Consider the following 20,536-nt stretch of genomic DNA (forward strand, 5'->3'; position numbering starts at 1 on the left):
ATGTGGCTGAGAGTCTAACATCAGTATCTGATTTAGTCCCATGACTGTCCTAGGAAGCTGAGACGCAATAGAGAGTCATGGGTGAAAGTTCAGCCTGTGGAGCCTGACTGCTCTGTGTGAATGGGAACAAGTTAATTGAACAGCTCTTGGCCTCAGTTTCCTCGTCTGTAAAGTTGGGTAGCAGCGGTTCCATCTCTGTGGGATATGGGGAAGGTTCAGAGCAGGTGCATGTGCTCCGTCTGCTTCATTCCAGGGCATCCATCCACCCTACCAGCTGGGCAGCCTGTGGTCAGCCACCTGCACCTCTTCTTGCCCCAGGCCTAGTCTCCGTGCAGGGTCTCCGGCTGCAGCTGGAAGGGCTTTAGGGCCCCTGGGCTCCACAGGGAGTTCCAGCTACTCCTTGGCCTCACAGAGGGCTCACCTGCCTAGACATTGCACCACCATGGACAATGCCAAACACAGTCCACCTCCGTGTCCCTCCCCTCCATGCTCACTTCCATCAACACCCCCCTCCTTTCAGACATCAGCCTCCCCTTTAGCCTCCCCTCCAGCTCCTTACATCTGTGTTACCCAGCCTGCCTTGCTCTCTCTCCTTCAAGCCCCTGCACACGCAGTTTCTCCTGCCTGGGTCACCCTCCCTTGGCTTCTCCACCTAGCACTTAATCCTGGCTGGTATAATGCCCAATTCCTCCCAGGCCAAGGGAGGAAATGCCCCTATATCTTTCTGGCTTTCCACCCAGTTAAGGAAATTTCTCTATAGAATGTTTTCTTTTTCAAAATTAGTAAATGCCGGGAATTCCCTGGCGGTCCAGTGGTTAGGGCTCCACACTTCCACTGCAGAGGGCACGGGCTTGATCCCTGTTTGGGGAACTAGGATCCCATAAGCCGTGTGTCCCCCCCCCAAAAAAAGTAAATGCCTGTAAGGAACAAGAGGACTACACAGAAGTTTATATAAAGAGCGAGAATCCCTCTCCCCCTGGTCCCACTCCCCAGAAATAACTATGCTTAACAGGATGTGTCAGACCTTCTTCTGTGAATTCACAGCACACATTTAGCGTTTTTAAAATACAAAGTGGGAGCGTGCTTTACATATTGTTCTGCAGTGTTGCCCCTTTTGTTACAGATCACACTTGCCCTATGACTTGTACAGATGGGGATGATTTATTTGCCTGCATCCTCTCGATGTGCAGCTGGGTCATTTCCACTTTATCATAAACAGCATCATGGTAAAGGGGCTTGTCTGCAGATCTTGGCACACCTGTGGGAGAGAGTAGGGAGGACAGATTCCTAGAACTGGAATTGCAGAGTCTCAGCGTCCATCTCATGGATCCATCTTGTCTGGCAAACTTGGCCTCTACCTTCCCTACACCCTCTTGAACCTCAGCCTTCCCCACCCCCACAAGCACTGGGCCTGGAAAAAGGAGGCCCTCAGGGAGCGTTTGATGAAGGAATGAATGAGTGAAGGAATGAATGAGCCTTTCCTCTCCTCCCCTCCCCTATCACCGGAGGTCCCTCTCCAGCTCAGACCTCACCACTCACATCTGGACCAAGGCTGCTGCCTCTTCACTGGCCTCCCAGCCTCCATGCCTGCCCTGCACGGTCTGCCCATTCGATGGCCTATATTAGCGGCTGTTTTCTAGGCACTGCCAGGGGCTTCTCAGTGGACCTGAGGGTGGGCATGAAGTCACCTTGCTAAGGGGGTTGGGACATGGGCTTGGGCAAAATCTATGGCATATAAGTGCCAGAGAGAACACAAATCATATCCTGTCTCTGGGCCCGTTTCTCCATTTTTATTCATTCATTAAACCAGCATTAACTGAGCACCTGCTATGTACCAGCCTGTAACCCAGGGCCAGTAATAACGACCATGAGGGGGGCTGTGTAACGATGGGAGGTAACGTACCGCACCCAGCATGACTCGTGGGGTGCAGTAGGTGCCCAACAGACGGTAGCAGCGGTCATTCCTGACACCGGTGACAAGGATCAAAGAAGGATTCCTAGTGGAGATGGCATTAGGGCTGGACCTTCATGGATGGGCGGAGCTTCACAGGGGGAGAAGAGGAGGAGGCTTCCGGATGGAAGGCAAAGACTTAGCTAAAGTTCAAAGGTAGAAAAACCCTATGTGAATCCCGAAGTCTGAAGAGATGGCTGCAGAGCCCTAGAGGCCAGGAGCAGAAGTTGGACTCCATCCTGGTTGGAGCAGGCAGGGATTCTGCCCATTCTCTCCAGGGCTGAGGAAGGAAATGCCCCCACCTTCTGCTGGTTCCAGCCTGGGTGGGATGTCCCTGGGGAGGGACAACAGGAGGAAGTCTTGTTTCATGTCCTCTCACCAGCCTGGCCGCTTATAAACTGGCACCCTCCCTCAGGGGCTCCAGCAAGGTGGGCCCACTCTGGACCCCACTCTCCCTTTTGCTCCTCTTGTTTGGGGAGCCCGCCTGAGAAGCCAGGATGCCCCAGCTGCCCAGGTAGAGGCCTAGGGCGCCCCCCGTACCCATCTGCCCTCATTCCCTCCCTAGGTATGCTTCTCCCAGCCAGGCTCACTAGCCTCAAGGAGCAGTGTGGGAGTTTGATAATCTGGACTCTGCACAAAAACATATGCAAATAGATGCAAATGGTGAAAAACCTTGCCAGCTCCGGAGGCCAGTGTCCTGACAGCTAGAATCTGGGGGGTGAAAACAGAAGTGCAGAGGGGTCTGGGAGACAAATGCCCACTCCCCCCATGCCCATCCTGTGCCCACCCAGCCCCATGTCTCCCTGCAGAACCCAGGGAACTGGAAGCCAGCAAAGTTGTCCTCCTGCCCAGTTGTCCTGGAGCCCCAGGAAGTCCTGGGGAGAAGGGAGCGCCAGGTCCTCAAGGTGAGAGATGCCGTGGAGCAGGCAGGGACCTGGGGCAAGCTGGGGAGGACGGGGTGCAGCAGTTACAGCCTGTGCTGAGAGCCCAGGACAAAAGGGCAAGGAACCTACTGCGTGCCAGGCTCCAGGCCGGATGCCCAGCATCCGAAGATTGATCCTGTGAGGTAGGTGGTACCATCCCCATTTTGCTAGGGGGAAAGTGAGGCTCAGAGAGGATAAGCAGTTTGCCCACATTCACAGAGCCAGGAAAGGCTGCAGCTGGGATTTGATTTCTGGCTCCAAATCCCTCGTTGCTTTTTGGCCCCTGACACGGGTGGGATGTAATGCATCTCTGCCTTGGGATTTCAGGGCAACTTGGACCACCAGGCAAGATGGGCCCCAAGGGTGAGCCTGGTGAGTATGTGCGGCCAGAGGTCTCCTCGTCTTTCTTTGCTCTGTCCCTGCCTCTGCTTGGCTGCCGTTCAGGAATTGGCTATGATTTCTCTCCTGCAGAGGGGGTGGAAGGCTGGGAGGAGTGGGGAGAATTAGAAGGGCCTGGGCACCCTCCCCTCTGGTAGTTAATGGGCATTCCCTTGGAGGTACTCAGACCTCAAGAGCCAACACTCATCTTTCCCTGGGGAAGGAGATTCAGCGAACCTGCTCCGGGGCCAGGAGAGTGAGGCTGCCTTCACAGGAGCCAGGCACTTGGAGTCAGTTGGTGCTGGGGTGTTGGTGGACCCCAGGTGTCACCCAGCGCACCTTGGAACCCCTCTTCAGGGGTCCAAAGGAATCAAGAGGGCTCTTGGGTCCCACACTTGGCCTGTTCCATTGCCTGTGAGGGGGGTGGAGGGTGGGGAATAACTTGGGGGCCCCCCTCAGTCCATCTCCCCTTCCCGAGGCCCCAGGAGCTGCCAGGAGCTGCTGAGCTGGGGTGCCACCTTGAGCAGCTGGTACCATCTGTGCCTACCCGAGGGCCGAGGCTTCCCAGTCTTTTGTGACGTGGACATCACAAACGCGGGGGGCTGGCTGGTGAGCGAGTGTCCGGGAGAGAAGGGACTCAGAAGTCAGGCCCAGTGGGCACTTCTTCCCCTTGGCCCCTAGGGGGAGCCAGAGCCTACCAGAGCCAAGGCATCCCTTAAGCGTAACTCACTACGGAATGAAGTCTGAGAAGGCTTCACAGAGGAGATGCCATTTGAAAGGGCCTTGAAGGCTGTGTAGAAGTTCTCGAGATAGATGAGGTGCAGAAGGGCATTCCAGGTAGGGGGAAAGACAAATGTAAGGAGGCAGGAGAGTACAAGAGGGTGTGGGGGGACTGTATGAATCAGCTGAGAGCAGGTGGAGCGGTTGGCTGAGGTCTACTGCTGTGGGTCAAGAATGGACTGAGGGCCCCTGAAAAGACCAGTTCACAGAGGGCACTGAATGACCCACTGAGGAGTGTGGAGGGCAGTGGGGAGCCATGGAAGAGTTTTAAGCAGAGGAGGGACCAGGTCAGACATGTTTTAGAAAGAAGACTCAGGCTACACTCTGGCAGGTGCATTGAGTGGGGACCAGACTGCAGGTAGGGACACAGGTTAGGACAACTGCAGGGGTCGGGGCAGGAGAAGAGGGTGGGCAGTGGCAAAAATGGAAGTAGAGGCTCTTAGACGGAAAGATATTTAGGAGAGAAACTCTGCAGGGCCTGGGATCTGCTTGGCTTGAAGAGGAAAGTGGGCTTGGGAGGGAGCATCAGGGTAAGGCTGGGTGCGCCTCTGGAGGTGACTTCTCTGCTCTAATATCTCGGTTCTTATGATAGTAAATTAAAACAGGTTATTTTGAATCTGACCCCCAACTGGACTGACCGTCTCCCGAGGACAGGGACGACGTTTCTCTCATTTCATTTCCCCCAGGGCTTTCGAGGCTGCAGTGTGAAGTTGAGAGTCAGTAAAAGGTAACAAGTGTGTGTAGAGCTCATCAGCATATTCACAGGCAAGGCTCACTTGGACTCACACTTTATCAACAAGCCCCCAATCCAAAGAGGGGGTGCCTGTCCACCTACCCCCCACAGTGCATCCATTCTCAGCTGCCTCTGCCCCCTGCTTCTCCTCATCCCATGCTCAGCCTGGAGTAATGGCTGCCGTGCTAGCCTTCTCTGCCTCCCTAGCTATTCCAGCGGTGACAGGATGGTTCCGTGGATTTCATCTGCTCTTGGTCCTCCTACGAAGCAGGTCTTGGGAGCCAGGAGTCTGAATTCTGGCTAGATAATGAGAATTTGCCCCAGCTTACTCTCCAGAGTAGGTTCTCAGTAGGGTCCAGGGAGCTGGAGGGGCATTTCCCTGGCATTCTGACTTCCCACCTGGGATCTGAGGATTCCTCCATCTCTGCCTCCCTGTCCCCCAGGTACCTGGGACCTGCGGGTGGAGGTGGAGGACTTTTTTTTTTTTTTTTTTTTTTTTTATTTTTGTGGTACGCGGGCCTCTCACTGTTGTGGCCTCTCCCGTTGCGGAGCACAGGCTCCGGATGCACAGGCTCAGCGGCCATGGCTCACGGGCCCAGTCGCTCCGTGGCATGTGGGATCTTCCCGGACCGGGGCACGAACCCGTGTCCCCTGCATTGGCAGGCAGACTCTCAGCCACTGCGCCACCAGGGAAGCCCGGAGGTGGAGGACTTTGAAGGCAATCGCACCTTTGCTCACTGTGGAACCTCTTTGGGGAGGCAGGTCACTACCCAGCTAGTGCTGGGCAGGTTCTCAGAGGGCACTGCAGGTGAGCGAGCCTACAGTGGAGCCCTGGAGTAGGCAAAGAAGGTGAGGGAGGCTGGGTTCTTTCCCAGGGCTGCCACGGCCTCCATGAATGACCCAGGACAACTCCTTCCCCTCTGTGGGCCTCAGTTTCCTCATCTGAAAAATGGCAGTTGTGAGACAGGGTGGTGTAGGAGTGAAGAAGCTGGGCTCTGGAGGCAAACAATCCTGAGTTTAAAAGTCCAGCTCTGTCATTTACTAACTATGTGACCTTGGGCAAGTCCCTTCTGGGTCAGAGCCTCAGTTTCCTCCCCTGTAAAATGGGTAAGGAGGCAGGGAGGGAGGGTGTGGGAGACTCTGAGGCTCTGTTGAGTGTTAGCATTATCTGCCTTTTTTAAAAAAAACTTATTCATTCATTTATTTATTTAGGCTCTGCCAGTTCTTAGTTGTGGCATGTGGGATCTTCATTGCCGCGTGCGGGATCTTTAGTTGAGGCATGCATGTGGGATCTAGTTCCCTGACCAGAAATCGAACCCGGGCCCCCTGCATTGGTAGTGTGGGGTCTTAACCACTGGACCACCAGGGAAGTCCCCAGCATTATATGCTTTGGAAGAGGAACCAGAGAAGGCTTTTTTCAAAGAAACACCAACTGTTAAGGAGAAATCTGAAAGAGGGAAGTGGTTATGAGGAGGTGCCTCAGGAGAGCCCCCTTTCCTGCCCAGGCATCTGAGAAATCCCTCCCAGCTCTCCCTGGCACAGTTGCTCAGGCTGCAGATGGGAGCTGGGAGGAGACAAAGGAGCAAGAGGGAAGCTGAGGATTCTGGGAGGGGAAAAGGTAGGGGGAGGAGCCAGTGGCTTTGGAGCCACAGTCCTGAGCTCAAGTCCCAGTGCCCCTGTGTAGCCTTGGGCAAACACCTTGGCTCCTTGGCACTGCTGTTTTCTCATGGGGGCTGAAAACATCCACCTCACCATTGCTCTGAGGCTCCTGTGAGATCATCTCTCCAAGGGTGCCAGGCATGGTGCCGGCACCTAGGTGCCTCTCATCCCCTTCCTGCCAGGGGACACCCTGAGCTTCCACGGCAGGAAGCCCTTTACCACCTATGACACCAACCATGATACAAACGAGAGCAACTGCGAGGTGACTGTCCGTGGTGCCTGGTGTTTCAGATCCTGCTATCAGTCCAATCTCAACGGGCGCCACTGGATGTCCGAAGCCACTGCCCGTAACTATGACATTGACTGGGCCTCAGACTGTGCGTGGGCCACCCTTACCACAGGGTTCACATAATGCTTTGCTAGGGCATCCTGGCAACAAGCAGAGTTATCTCATCTCTCCCGTACAGTTTCTGGACCCTCGGCTACCCCTCCCCATTGCTAACCATCTTTGCTCCTCTGTCCACGTTAAAAAAAAAAAAATCACTTTAACCCTTTCCTGGCTTGCAGACCTCTTCCAGTTATTGGGAAAAACTCACAAGGGCAGAGCAGGGCACAGGTTTCAGTTCCATTCAAGGAAGATATTCCCTCCAGTCAGGAAGACGGACGAATCGGCCTCAAAAGGTAGTGAGGCTTCCATCCCAAGAGGTGTGCAAGCCAAGGCCAGAGGAGCATTGAGTGGTGGATTTGGAAGGATTCAGGCATCCACTGAGAATACTCTTGGGCCCCCTGGGTCCTACAAGTGGATGGTTTTGTGGTGGGAATTGCACAGCTATCTCACCCTCTCTGTTGCCCCCTCCTTGTCCCTTCTAAGTTGTCTCTTTTCCAGGCTCTGTTGTAAGTCAAGTTCTCATTCTTTGCTACTTCTTGCCTGTCCCATTAGGGATTAGTTTGAACTTAGTCAAACCAAGGCAGGTACATCTTTCTTCCATGGGGCAACAAGGCAGTGAAACAGCAGTACTGAGCTGGCATTTACTGAGCAGTTAGTTAATTTGCCAGTGTCACATTCTAGACAGTGTTAGAGCAATAGTTAAGAGTCTGATCTCTGAGCCTGACAGATAGTGCTGGGCTTGCATCCTGCTCTGTCATGTAGATGAGTTATCTTGAACAAGTTACTCAACCTCTCTAAGTCCCCAGTTCCTGATCTCAGAGTTCACTGAAGTTTATACCAGGCTGCTGCCTCACTAATTCACACTAGAAGGTTAGGGATTCTTGGGGATTGGAGCTGGGAAGCTGTTGTAGCCCAAGGGCTGGGGTTTCTGGCGTTCTCCAGGTAGTAGAGAAACGTTTGCATGGGGATTCTTCTCAGGTTCCATGGTCATGTTCTGGGTGGAGGTCATAGATCAGAAGGGCTCCACGGCAGATTGGGTTACGGGAAAAGCAGCCCCCTGGCAAAAGTGCAAAGGACCGGGCTCAGAAGCCAAGTCCCATGCTCCTGGCAGGCTGAGGACCAGGCTTCCCCCAGTCTCTAGTCCCTCCCAGCCTGCACAGCAGGGACCCGGAGGACAGGCACTCTTCGTGGCACGCTACGCTGTGTTCTACACACACTAATGTCTCTGGAGATCCTTTCTTTCAACAGACCCCGCAGGGGGCAGGGCCTGCAATCTGCAATTCCTGCCTCTGCCTTCCTTAGCCCTGGCCTGGGCACACACACACACACACACACACACACACACACACACACGTGTGTGTGTGTGTGTGTGTGTGTGTGTATTTATTTATTTATATATATATTTATTTACTTATCTATTTTTATATATTTATATATATATATTTATTTATTTAACTCTTCTTTGCGGCATGTGGGATCTTTTAGTTGTGGCATGCGAACTCTTAGTTGTGGCATGTGGGATCTCGTTCCCCGACCAGGGATCAAACCTGGGCCCCCTACATTGAGAGTGCGGAGTCTCAGCCACTGGACCACCAGAGAAGTCCCCTGGGCACACATCATACGAGTGCCTGCTGTGAGCAGTCCACAGCGGTTGGCGTGCACAGGGACACAGGCTGTTCCGGAAGCGGCCTGTCTCAGAGGCGGGAGAGGAGGGAGGGAAGAGGCCGAGTCCCAGGGCGCTAGGGAGCGGTGCTGTCCCAGGGCGCTAGGGAGCGGTGCTGCCCCAGGGCCGAGGGTGGAGCTTTCCCTTGTCGTCCAGGAAAGGGCTGGGCCCGGCCTGTATACATGTGAGGGCAGGAGAGAGCGACTGCCGGCGCTCTCCTGCGGAATCCGGGTGGTGAGCACTGCCTGACCGATTCTCGGGACTCCCCCACGTGACTCTGGGTCGCGGATCACCGGATGCCCAAGATTCCCTGGACCCCAATCCCCGATTTCAGATCCTCAGGACCTTACAAGTCAGAGGCCGGATTTCGCCCTGGACACCAGATTCCCAAACGGGACCTCCGGCCGGACTCCGGATCTCCAGATCTCCAGATCTTCAGATCCCGTAGGAGATTCCCGATCCTGACCTGATTCCCGATCCCGAGATCCCGGTATCTGTTGTCTCTGGCTCCTGTCCCGCCCCGGGTGCCCAAAGCCCGGCGCCCGACGCCCGAGCGCCCCCGCATGGCGGGGCAGTGCCTGAGGTCCGGAGCCGCGGAGTGCGCCGGCAGCTGCTGGCAGGACCCGCTGGCCGAGGCGCTGAGCCGGGGCCGGCCGCTCGCGGCGTCCCCGGGCCGGGGCTGCGCGAGAAGCCGGCCGCTTACCGTGGTCTACGTGTTGACCCGGGAGCCGCAGCCCTTGGTGGAACCCGAGACTGGAGCCGAGGCGGAGCCGCTGCCTCTGCGCTGCCTGCGTGAGGCCTGCGCGCAGCTCCCCGGACCGCGGCCACGACCTCAGCTGCGCAGCCTGCCTTTTGGGACCCTGGCGCTGGGAGACACCTCAGCGCTCGATTCCTTCTACAACGCGGGTGAGCGCTCCTGGGGGCGGGGCGGGGCGCTGGGACGGGGCTTAGGGTCTGGGGAGGAGCCGAAGGGGCGTGGCTTGGCGACTCCCGGTAGATCCCGAGGTGTGGGGTGTAGGGGGCTATGCGGGCATAAAGTGAGCTAAAGTCTAGGGGCTCGAGGCGGGGCCGTGATAAAAGTGGAGTTTAGGGGATCTGGAGCACGGCCGGACTCGGGCAGGGATTTAGCGGATCCAGGCCTGGCTCGTGGTTCAGGGTTGGAGCTTAAGCACTCTGGAGTCGTCACCGTGCCTAGGGAGAGGCTGGGAGCGGGGCAGGGTGTGGTATCTCAGGAGTGGGATTGGAGAACTCAGCCTCGGGATGATCTCGCACGGATCTCATGACGGAGAATCCTGGGAGGTGGAACTTGGACTAGGAAAAGGAGCCGTAACATGTGGGCCTGGAATTCAGGGGTCCTAGCATACTACTTCCGAGGATCCGGCTGGAGAGGCAGAAAGAGAAGTGAAGGGGACCAACTGCCCAACTGCACTGGATTCTAGGCGAGGGAGCTTGGGTTATGAGACCCCAGTAGTTCCGAGAGAATGCGCCGAGCCTGGGTGGGGGGGCTGGAGGCGGAGCAGGGTCGTCCGGGGGCGGCTATTCCCGCGCGGGTCACCCCGCCCTCTCGCCATCCCGGACGCCCCGCCCCCGATACTTATTTGTTCATCCAAGAGTCCAGGAACCGTACTTGCAGGATGTCCATAAAACCTCAGCCTAAAAATGAAAGCTGACTCGACCTTGAGGACAGAGACACACAGAGTCACAGACTCACAAATCGTACATATCTTGATTCACATAAACTGTCGCAGACAGTATCACACACAGAGATACAGACACAGCAAGCTGCACACACACACACACACACACACACACACACAGAGGCACAGTGTTTGTACACGCACAGGGCATGTGTGTATACACATGTGTATACACACAGCACACTGCTTGTGCCAGCCCCTTTCAAGAGACTGGGTTGAGAACCCAGGGAAGGGAACTTTTATCTTTGCACAACTCCTGCCTCTCAGATGGCCTGGAACAGGCTCCAGACTGGTGCACAGCCCTCCTTCTCTGTGCCCAGTGTCCGCAGGCTCTGAACAGTGGCATGTGAGTCATAGCCCGGGGAGCTCCACTCCTTTCCTTGCAATACTATAGATATAATTTCTGTATGAGCCAGAGGGACCCTAAAAGGGGGAAACTGAGGCCCAGAGCAAAACTGGACCCTGCTGGAGTCACAATGGGAAGGCAGGCTGAGCCAGGATGGATCCCCAGGCTACTTCCCCACAAGCTGGGCTTCAGGGCTCAGGGCCCCCACCCGTGTGCCCGCAGATGTGGTGGTGCTGGAGGTGAGCAGCTCCCTGGCGCAGCCCTCCCTGTTCTACCACCTGGGTGTGCGGGAGAGCTTCAGCATGACCAACAACGTGCTCCTCTGCTCCCAGGCCGACCTCCCTGACCTGCAGGCCCTGCGGGTAGGTGGCCAGCGGGCTGGTGGGGGCCGGCACAAAGCTGGGGTGGCCCTACTCAGAACACCAGTATCTGAATGTCTGTCCCCTGCAGGAGGACATTTTCCAGAAGAACTCGGTGAGCAGAAACCACCCCTACTCCAATGTGCCCTTTGACCTCCATTATGATCTCTGACCTCCACTATCTTTCCTGGCCTCCTCATTCCTCTCTGACCTCCCTAGTGCCCCCTGACATCCATGTGACCCTTTGTTCCCTGTGGTCTCCCTTCATGAAGTGTGCCCCTTCCCTGCTATTTTAGTTCCCACTGGTGCTGACCTCTGACCCCCTCACTGCCCCTCTCTAACCTGGTACTGACCTCTGACCTCCACTGATTCCCACCTCCCTCCCACCAGGATTGCATTGGCAGCTACACGCTGATCCCCTATGTGGTGACAGCCACTGGTCGGGTGCTATGTGGAGATGCGGGCCTCCTGAGGGGCCTGGCTGACGGCCTGGTACAGGCTGGGGTGGGCACCGAGGTGCTGCTCACACCCCTGGTGGGCCGGCTTGCCCGCCTGCTGGAGACCACGCCCACGGACTCCTGGTAATGGGGGCCCTCAGCAGGTGCACCAGGAGGAGGCTGGTGAGGGTACAGGGGGCTGGGGCTGAGGGGCGAGCCCGGCCATTCTCTCTCCCCCCCTCCCCTGCCGTGGACGTTAGTGGCTATTTCCGGGAGACCATTCGGCGGGACATCCGGCAGGCGCGGGAGCGGTTCAGCGGGCAGCAGCTGCGGCAGGAGCTGGCTCGCCTGCAGCGGAGACTGGACAGCGTAGAGCTGCTCAGCCCTGACATCATCATCAACCTGCTGCTCTCCTACCGTGATGTGCAGGTGTGTGGTGCTCAGAGAGGCGGGCAGTGGGGGCAGCGGCATTCAGTGTCGGACAAGCCCGAGTCCAGCTCCTGGACTCACTTGCTCACTGGTGGCTTTGAACAAATTATCTGACGTCTCTGAGCCTCGGTTTCCTCGTCTGTAATAGGGGACGATCTTGTCTCCCAGGGCAGCTGGGAGGCTGGGGCACACAGTGGGTTCTCCATGTAAGGTGTGGTGTCTACACTACCTGCTGGGCCTGAAGGAGGTGTGCAGAGGATGGTGGGTGGGAAGATGGGGTGTCGGGGTGGGAGGGGACCCCAGCTCAAGGTTTACCTCAGGGTCTGTGGGCCGATGGGACCCACCAGAGGCCAACAGGCCCGGGCACGCTATTCCCTCCTGCAGGACTACTCAGCCATCATTGAGCTGGTGGAGACACTGCAGGCCTTGCCCACCTGTGACGTGGCCGAGCAGCACAGTGTCTGCTTCCACTACACATTTGCCCTCAACCGGTGGGTAGCAGAGCAAGGCTCAGGTCGTAGCATGTGGGGACACGGGTCTCTGCTGTGCAAAGTCATTGCTGTCTGCAATCACTGCTGTTCAGGGAATTTGCTGACCAAGGTCACACTGACGTCAAATGGTCCCTATTGTTCTGTTCTTGCTGCCCAGAGTGGGGTGGGGTGGTGGCGCTGCCCTTGGAGTGGTCACAGCTATCCAAGGTCACTGCTTCTCAGAGTCACTGCAGCTAGAAATCACTTCCATCTGGGATCGCTACCGCTAGAAAGATCAGAGCTGACCAGAGTCACTGCTATTCTGGGTTCATGATTGTCAGGCCCTTGGAAGGGTCCCTGCTGTTTAGGGTCTAGGGGTTCCTAGACAGAGAGTGGAGGCAGGGCCAACAAGTGGGTTCCCAGCCTTCTTCCCCTTCCCCTAGGAGGAACAGGCCTGGGGACCGGGAGAAGGCACTGGCTGTGCTGCTGCCACTGGTACAGTTTGAGGGCTCAGTGGCACCTGACCTATATTGCATGTGTGGCCGTATCTATAAGGACATGTTCTTCAGCTCTGGCTTCCAGGATGCTGGGCACCGGGAGCAGGCCTATCACTGGTAAGGGGCCCAAACGAGTGGACAGTGGGCTGAGCTAGAGGGATGAGGAATGAGGCTGTGGGCATGAGTCCAGCCCCGTGTCCCCCCACCCTTACCCCAGGTATCGCAAGGCTTTTGATGTGGAGCCCAGCCTCCACTCGGGCATCAATGCAGCTGTGCTTCTCATTGCTGCTGGGCAGCGCTTTGAGGACTCCAAGGAGCTCCGGCTCATAGGTGAACCCCAGTCCTGCACCCCTATCCCCTACCCACAGGAGCTCAGAGGGGCCTGGGGAGAGGGCAGGGAGAGAAGATACTGGGCTGGAGCTGAGGCCGACCACATCCCCTTTTGGACCTGTTCTGCCTGAACCCACCCCAGTCCTGGGCCCTCGTGAGCCCTTGAGCCCACAACTGTTCCTAAGCTCACACCTGTGTTCCTTACACACTGAATTCCACGTACACTGGTTCCCAAACCCTTACCTGTGCCTGAGCTCCTACTCCCACCTGAGATCTGGCCACACCTAAGTTTTTAGCCATTTCTATGTTCCTGCCCACATGAATTTTGTGGCCTACACCTGGGCTTTGCCCAAAGTTGTAATCACATTCAATACAACCCATGCCCCTCCCTCCCAGGCATGAAGCTGGGCTGCCTGCTGGCCCGAAAAGGCTGTGCGGAGAAGATGCAGTATTACTGGGATGTTGGCTTCTACCTGGGAGCTCAGATCCTTGTCAATGACCTCACCCAGGTGGCACTGGCTGCAGAGCAGCTGTACAAGCTCAATGCGCCCATATGGTAGGTGGCCCCTTCTGTGGTGGTCCTGGGCTGGCCTGGTCTATCAGCTTCTGCACCTATATCCACTGGCTTCTAGTCCGAACCTCTTTCAGACCAGTGCCCATGGCACCCAATGGCCACATTCTGGCTGCATCCAAGCCAGTCTACTCCCCTGGCAGTGCTAGCTGGTGCCTGGGCTGAGCTGAGGGCAAGGTTGTGTCTGCAGGTACCTGGTGTCTGTGATGGAAACCTTCCTGCTGTACCAGCACTTCAGACCCACACTAGAGCCTCCTGGAGAAACCCCACACCACGCACACTTCTGGCTCCACTTTTTGCTACAGTCCTGCCAGCCACTCAAGATGACTTCTCCCCAAGGGGAGCAGTGCTTGGTGAGGCCCGTGGGGTGTGGGACCTGGGAGAGGGGCAGGTCCCTTTTGACCAACGCCTCTCCCCTGTCATCTGCAGGTGCTGGTCCTGGAGATGAATAAGGTGCTGCTACCGGCCAGGCTGGAGGCTCAGGGTACCAACCCGGTGAGCGCAGTGACAGTGAGCCTGCTGGAGCCCGGTAAGCAGGTGGTATCGCCGGTGAGTCACCCCCATTCACATCTATGCACCCCTTCTCTCCAGCCTTTCCCCCATCCCCAGACCCCTCTCCCGGTCCCCACATCCCTCTCGGACCTTTTTCTTCTCACAGGACGTTCCCTCCAGCTGGACCTTCCCGGTGGCCTCCATCAGCGGTGTCAGGTCAGAGGGGAGACCTGGGGGAGGTCGGACGGGGGCGGGGGCGGCGCTGCTGGGCTGCCCGGCTCACTGGGGTTCTTCATCCCTTCCAGCGTGTCGAAGCGAGACGAGCGCTGCTGCTTCCTCTACGCGCTTCCCCCGGCTCAGGACGTCCAGCTGTGCTTCCCCAGCGGAGGGCACTGTCAGTGGTGCGCGCAGCCCTTCGGCGTCGGGGTGCTCTGAGGGCAAGGGTGCCCGGGGTATTGAGGGAAAGGAAGGGACATGTTCCCTGGGTGCTCTTCGGCAAAGGGGACAGTTTCCGCCCAAGGTGCCCCTCCCATCAGTCTGATCTCCGTCCTCAGGTTCTGCGGGCTGATCCAGGCCTTGGTGAAGAATCCGGACTCCACGGCGGCCGCAGAGGAGGCGGAGGGCGGAGGGGAGGTATTGGAGGTGAGGAAGGGGTTGCTGGAAGCTTGAGGAGGGGGAAGGGCTGAGGGCCCAGCTGAACCCCGCATCTCACCCGCCCCCCAGTTTGATTATGAGTACACGGAGTCGGGAGAGCGGCTGGTGCTGGGCAAGGGCACCTACGGGGTGGTGTACGCCGGCCGCGATCGGCGCACGCGGGTGCGCATCGCCATCAAGGAGATCCCGGAGCGGGACAGCAGGTTTGGGACCTGAGGCCACGCGGGCGGGGCTCAGGGCTCGGGGTGGGGGGCTGGGGGACCAGGTGGGCGGGTCAAATGGGCGGGACCGCGAGTTGAGAGGGTCCTGTGGGCGGGACTGCAGGCGGGGGCGACGCGGATGCCCAAGTGGTCGAGCCGAGTGCGCTGGCTCACAGAAGCGAGAGTACGAGCCCAGTGGGCCCAGGCCTGTGCGCAGAACTGCAGGGACCCGGAGGGCGGGCTGTGGTCTGGAGGGCATGTGGGCTGGGTGATTAAGTTGCGGAAGGTCAGGGGCGGGGGTGCTGGTGGGCGGGGCAGATCCTGGGGGCCTGCCTTGCTGGCGCTGGAGTTGGGTAAGCATCTCTGCCCCAAGCTGGCCTGTTCTTTACTCCCTACCTGCCCCCAGGTTCTCTCAGCCACTGCATGAAGAGATCGCTCTGCACAAACGCCTGCGCCACAAGAACATCGTGCGCTATCTGGGCTCAGTCAGTCAGGGCGGCTACCTCAAGATCTTCATGGAGGAAGTGCCTGGAGGTTCCTGCCCTGCGTGGGACGGGAACGGAACTGGAGTTGTGGGGCATGGGGCTGGAGCCAAGCAGAGGTGGAGAGCCCTCCGGGAAAATGAACCCTAGCGTGTGTGGGTAGTGTAGCCCAGAATTAGCTGAGGCAGTGCAGTTGGGTGATGGAGTCTGGGCCATGGCCTGGCCTTTGAGCAGAGCTGTGCGCTGGAGTAAGTGGGTGCCAATTATGACCTTGGACTCATCTTCCCAGGCAGCCTGTCCTCCTTGCTGCGGTCAGTGTGGGGACCCCTGCAGGACAACGAGAGCACCATCAGTTTCTACATCCGCCAGATCCTGCAGGGACTCAGCTACCTGCACGACAACCGCATCGTGCATCGAGATATCAAGGTCAGCGTGTAGCTGGCTCACCCTGGTGGGGAGTGGGGAGGCAGAGATATGGCCCCAGACAGAGGCTGACATTTTAGACTAAGTGGACAGACCCTTTGCAAAGGACTGGGGAATTCATCAAGAAGGTTCCCTAGAGAAGGCAAGAAGTTCAGATCTGAAGCTAACTTCCAGAGGGGGATAAGTGGGTTGGCAGGGGGAGGAGGTTGACAGAGGCACGGTAAGGCTGGGAGTCCCAGGAGTCAGGGTCTCGGGATAGAGTCCAGTTCTGGCACCAGGAGCCCAGCCTGATGTCTGCTGAGCACACTGTCCACTCTACTCAGGGGGACAATGTACTGATCAACACCTTCAGCGGGCTGCTCAAGATTTCCGACTTCGGTACCTCCAAGCGACTAGCAGGCATCACACCCTGCACTGAGACCTTCACAGGTAACAGGGGGTGGGGTGGTGAATGGGGTTGCTGATGTGGGGCAGAGAACTCTTGGGACCTTCCAGGGAATGCTGTTTCTCCTGGGCATGGAGTTAGAGTCCTAATGGGGGACTCTAATGGGGGCAGGTGATTGAGCCAGAGGTTAGCTGATAGGATCTAGAACTGGAGCTTGCATAGCTGATGACATTGAGTTTAGTCCCTGAAACGGAGCCCAGAAGTGTTGATGCGGCCAAAGGTCAAAGCGGATGATGCGATCCAGGTTAGATCATGGCACCTACTGTGGGTGATGGAGCCCACGAACGTGACAGAGCCTGAGATGAGCGAGGAGGCTCAGGATAGATGGCTGATGACCAGGGGAGGTGATAGGAACTGTTCCGGATACTAAAGTTCAGGGTGAATGCAGGTGGCCAGAGGATGACAGAGCCCCCTGCCACCCCCACAGCGACAAAGCCTAGATGCACATTATTGCTACTGCTCCTGTCCTAGGGACCCTACAGTATATGGCCCCAGAAATCATTGACCAGGGCCCACGAGGGTATGGGAAGGCGGCGGACATCTGGTCATTGGGCTGCACTGTAATCGAGATGGCCACAGGTCGCCCACCCTTCCACGAGCTGGGGAGCCCGCAGGCTGCCATGTTTCAGGTGAGATCCCTCACGGCCTGGCTTATGAGGTGGGGTGGGGACAGACTGGGCCCTGAACACCTCTAAACTTGTCCCTTGTGTTCCCTCCCTGCCCTCTTCCCAGGTGGGCATGTACAAGGTGCACCCACCAATGCCCAGTTCTCTGTCAGCCGAGGCTCAAGCCTTCCTCCTCCGAACTTTTGAGCCGGATCCACGCCTCCGAGCCAGTGCTCAAGCGCTGCTGGAGGACCCCTTCCTGCAACCTGGGAAGAGGAGCCGCAACCCCGGCTCCCCCCAGTACGCTCTAAGGCCCTCAGGTACCAAGCGGGTGGAGGGAGTGAGCACGCTGGGGTGAGGGCAGAGGAGCTGTGGCGGTGAGAGGGCTCGGGGCCCCGGATGACAGCCTTGTCCCTCCCTCAGACGCCCCTTCCACCAGCCCCACTCCTTTAGCTGCCTTGACCTCCCAGTCCCAGACATTCCCGCGGCCTCAGGCACCCTCTCAGCACCCTCCCAGTCCCCCCAAGCGCTGGCTCAGTTATGGGGACACCAGCCAGCTCCGGTAAGAACCCAGGGTCCTGGGGGGGGTTTGCTTCATCTGGTTTTGTCCTGGTACGCTCCCTCCAGAAAAAGCCCTCCTTGGGGACTTGGGCACTTTGGCCACTTGTAAGGATGGCATTTGGTGCCCTCCTCCCACATGCTCTTACTTATATTTATTGTGCCCTCTCAATGCTGAGTTCATCTCTTTTGTCCCTGTGAGGTGGGCATAAAAGTAAAAGCCAGGATTCAAACTCTGGGGTGGAGGTGGCGGGATGGTGTTGCTGCCCACCCTCCAACAGCCGCTCTTCACTGCACCCAGGGTGCCTGAGGAGCCGGGGGCCGAGGAGCCCGCGTCCCCTGAGGAGAGTTCGGGGCTGAGCCTCCTGCACCAAGAGAGCAAGCGCCGGGCCATGTTGGCTACGGTACTGGAGCAGGAGCTACAGGCCCTGGCAGAGAGTCTGCACCTGGAGCAGGAACAGGTGGGCGGCTCGTCCCGGCCCCCCCTGCTGGTTGAGCACCGACAGGACTCCTGCTGAAGGCCTCCCCCGTCCCTCCGCTGCCCACCCCACCGCGCCCTGCACCCTCCCACCAGCATCTCCCCCCGGCTCAGGCGGGAATACTCGCTGATGACCTTCTCTGCCTCCTCAGGGTTCCCATCTGGGGAGGAATCATGTGGAACAGCTACTGCGCTGCCTCAGGGCGCACATCCACACTCCCAACCGCCGGCAGCTGGCCCAGGAGCTGCAGGAGCTGCAAGGGCAGCTTCGGGCCCAGGGCCTCGGGCCCGAGATTCTGCAAGGACCGCTCTTCGCCTTCCCAGATGCGGTGAGGGAGCTTTCTCAGTTAGGGCTGCCCAATAAGAGGTAGTGAGCTCCCCATGCTTGGGAATGTACAAGGACTTGATGTTGCAAGATTCCATGTCTTCCCCGATAGAACCATCGGGAAAGGGACATCGGCCCAGTCCTAGCTTCCCAGCCCCTCCTTTGATCCCAAGCCCGCCCACCCCACTTGCCTCCGATAGAAGACTTTCTAGGCCTTTCCAACTCAAGCCCCATCTCTGTTTGAAGCTCTGCAGTCTCAGCCGCACCCTTCCTCCTGCTCCAGGTGAAGCAGATCCTCCACAGGCGCCAGATCCGCCCACACTGGATGTTCGTGCTGGACTCGCTGCTCAGCCGCGCTGTGCTGGCAGCCCTGGCTGTTCTGGCCCCAGGTGGGTGGGGGACCGGAGCCTGCCTGCCTGCCTGCCTGCGGGGCGAGGATGTGATCCTTGGGGGCGTGGCGAACACAAATAGGGCAGGTAGGGGCGTGGTCAGCGAGGCCCTGGCTTGACCCGGCGCCAAGCAGGGGGATGGCGTAACCAAATGGATATCTCCCAGGCTGACACTGCCTAGCCCGTGCCCAGAGCCCCGCGTCCTCTGCCGATGTCTGGGGTCCTAAATGGGCATTCTCGCCCTGCCTGAGTTCACCCCGCTCGGATTGGCAGAGGCGGAGAAGGAGGCAGTCCCACCGAAGTCGGAGGAGTCCAGTAAAGAAGAGGAGTCCCAGGAGAAGCAGCAGGAGACCCCAGTCCAGCGGAGCCCGCTCCCAGGGGAACCCGAGCAGGGAACCCCACCTTCGATGGTGCAGCTGGGCCTCTTGCGAGCAGAGACCGATAGGTACAGCTTCTGGGACTCGCCCATAGCCTCTGCAGGAGCTTCACCCCTACCTACGCCCCCTCCATTCTATTGCCTTCTGCCTTCTAACAGGCTACGAGATGTCCTGGCTGAGAAGGAACGGGAGTGCCAGGCCCTGGTGCAGCTAACCCTACAGCGCGTCAGTGGGGAGCCCGCAGGTGAGGGGGAGCAGTCTGGAGAGCTCGAACGGTGGGTGTGAGGCAGCTTCTTGGCAGAGGCGTCCTTGGGTTCACCAGCTTTCTCCCCGACAGCTGCTCTCACAGTGGACCATGGCCTGGTGCGGTGGCTACAGGAACTGAATGTGGATTCAGGCACCATCCGGACGGTGAGGGGGCGAGTATTGGCAGTCCCTGACCCCCCCCAACCAAAGACTCCAACTATGCCCATCTTTCAGCTCTTCTCACTTTCTCCCTCTGATACAGAGAATCTCAATACTGAATTAGCACTTTGTATATGCCTCCCATTGGACAGATGAGAAAACTGAGGCCCAGCAAGGAGTGTGATCTGTCCTAGCATGTTGGTAGTAGAACAGAGCTAGTTCCTGGGTCTCTGGACCCATCTTTCTCTGATTTTAACCCTCCCTGTTTCTGTATATGTGTCTTTGTCCACAACTAGCTACTGAACCACAGCTTCACCCTCCATGCCTTACTGACCTGTGCCACCAGAGATGACCTCGTCTACACACGCATCAGGTATGTCCTGGGCCCTTGAGGGATAACCCACACATATGGCCTCATGCTGGCCAGATCGTGACACCACCCCCCTAGTTACAGACCTGCCTGTGTTCCTCTCTGAAAACTATAGGGACCCTAAGGTCCCTTGGGGACAGAGGGGGCATCAGGCAGACAGTGGGTACCAGAGAGAGAGCCCAGGGCCTTCTTCTGCCTGAGGCTCATTGAGCCTGGTACCCCCAGGGGAGGGATGGTATGCCGCATCTGGAGAGCCATCTTGGCACAGCGAGCAAGGTCCACGCCAGTTACCCCTGGCCCGCGGGAGGCTGAATGAGGACATCAGAGACGGGAGGCCAGACCCAAGGATGGACGAATGCAGGAAACACAGCGGCTTCTGACACACCTGCCCCAGGACCCAGGGGCAACTGGAGGAGGCCAGGTGGGTGGGGGGCAGGGTAGGGCCCAAGCCTAGCCCCAGTGGGGGGAACCAACCAGAGAGGTGTCTCAAGCTCACGGAGTGCCGGCAGGCAAAGACTATTAAACAATACTTTTGTACCCTTGGGCCTTGGTGATGTCTGAAGTATGGGGAGGAGTCCTAGGACCAGCTCCCTAAAGTCTTCATGTCTGAGTCTAAAGGTCCTTCATCTGGCCCTCTTCACTTCCCTGCTATCACTGCCCTCCCCACACTCCCACCCCCAAGCCGACATCAGCCCCTTGTTGCCCTCAGAATAGACTTTATT

General features: G+C 57.9%; 2 protein-coding genes across 4 annotated transcripts; both read left to right on the forward strand.

Moving 5' to 3' along the window:
* Positions 1-1,887: 1,887 nt before the first annotated feature.
* Positions 1,888-6,847, forward strand: FCN3 (ficolin 3; the record flags this gene model as incomplete). Its single annotated transcript, XM_082665860.1, is given in 12 exon segments — positions 1,888-1,894; positions 2,270-2,435; positions 2,437-2,465; positions 2,761-2,856; positions 3,202-3,246; positions 3,731-3,861; positions 4,973-4,984; positions 4,988-5,102; positions 5,209-5,231; positions 5,468-5,573; positions 6,607-6,794; positions 6,800-6,847. Coding segments are annotated over 12 exon segments (966 nt in total).
* Positions 6,848-9,023: 2,176 nt separating this feature from the next.
* On the forward strand, positions 9,024-20,323 carry MAP3K6 (mitogen-activated protein kinase kinase kinase 6; the record flags this gene model as incomplete). 3 transcript variants are annotated; one of them, XM_082673087.1, is made up of 29 exons in its annotated part: positions 9,024-9,381; positions 10,741-10,880; positions 10,969-10,992; positions 11,268-11,458; positions 11,575-11,743; positions 12,128-12,234; positions 12,657-12,827; positions 12,928-13,040; positions 13,437-13,596; positions 13,802-13,964; positions 14,041-14,148; positions 14,270-14,319; positions 14,409-14,504; positions 14,658-14,745; positions 14,827-14,960; positions 15,364-15,491; positions 15,729-15,865; positions 16,186-16,291; positions 16,779-16,936; positions 17,040-17,232; positions 17,336-17,474; positions 17,772-17,931; positions 18,101-18,277; positions 18,557-18,662; positions 18,936-19,107; positions 19,198-19,283; positions 19,341-19,450; positions 19,741-19,817; positions 20,040-20,323. In XM_082673087.1, the coding sequence occupies 29 exons, from the start codon at positions 9,039-9,041 to the stop codon at positions 20,128-20,130; spliced, it is 3,897 nt and encodes a 1,298-aa protein (XP_082529213.1). In that variant the 3' UTR covers positions 20,131-20,323. The 3 variants fall into 3 exon arrangements, with proteins under 3 accessions (XP_082529213.1, XP_082529211.1, XP_082529212.1); XM_082673085.1 differs by having other exon boundaries at positions 9,039-9,381; positions 19,362-19,450; XM_082673086.1 differs by lacking the exon at positions 10,969-10,992 and having other exon boundaries at positions 9,039-9,381; positions 19,362-19,450.
* Positions 20,324-20,536: the final 213 nt, after the last annotated feature.

This window comes from Grampus griseus (assembly GCF_964374135.1).
Source record: "Grampus griseus genome assembly, chromosome: 1".
NCBI lineage: Eukaryota > Metazoa > Chordata > Mammalia > Artiodactyla > Delphinidae > Grampus > Grampus griseus.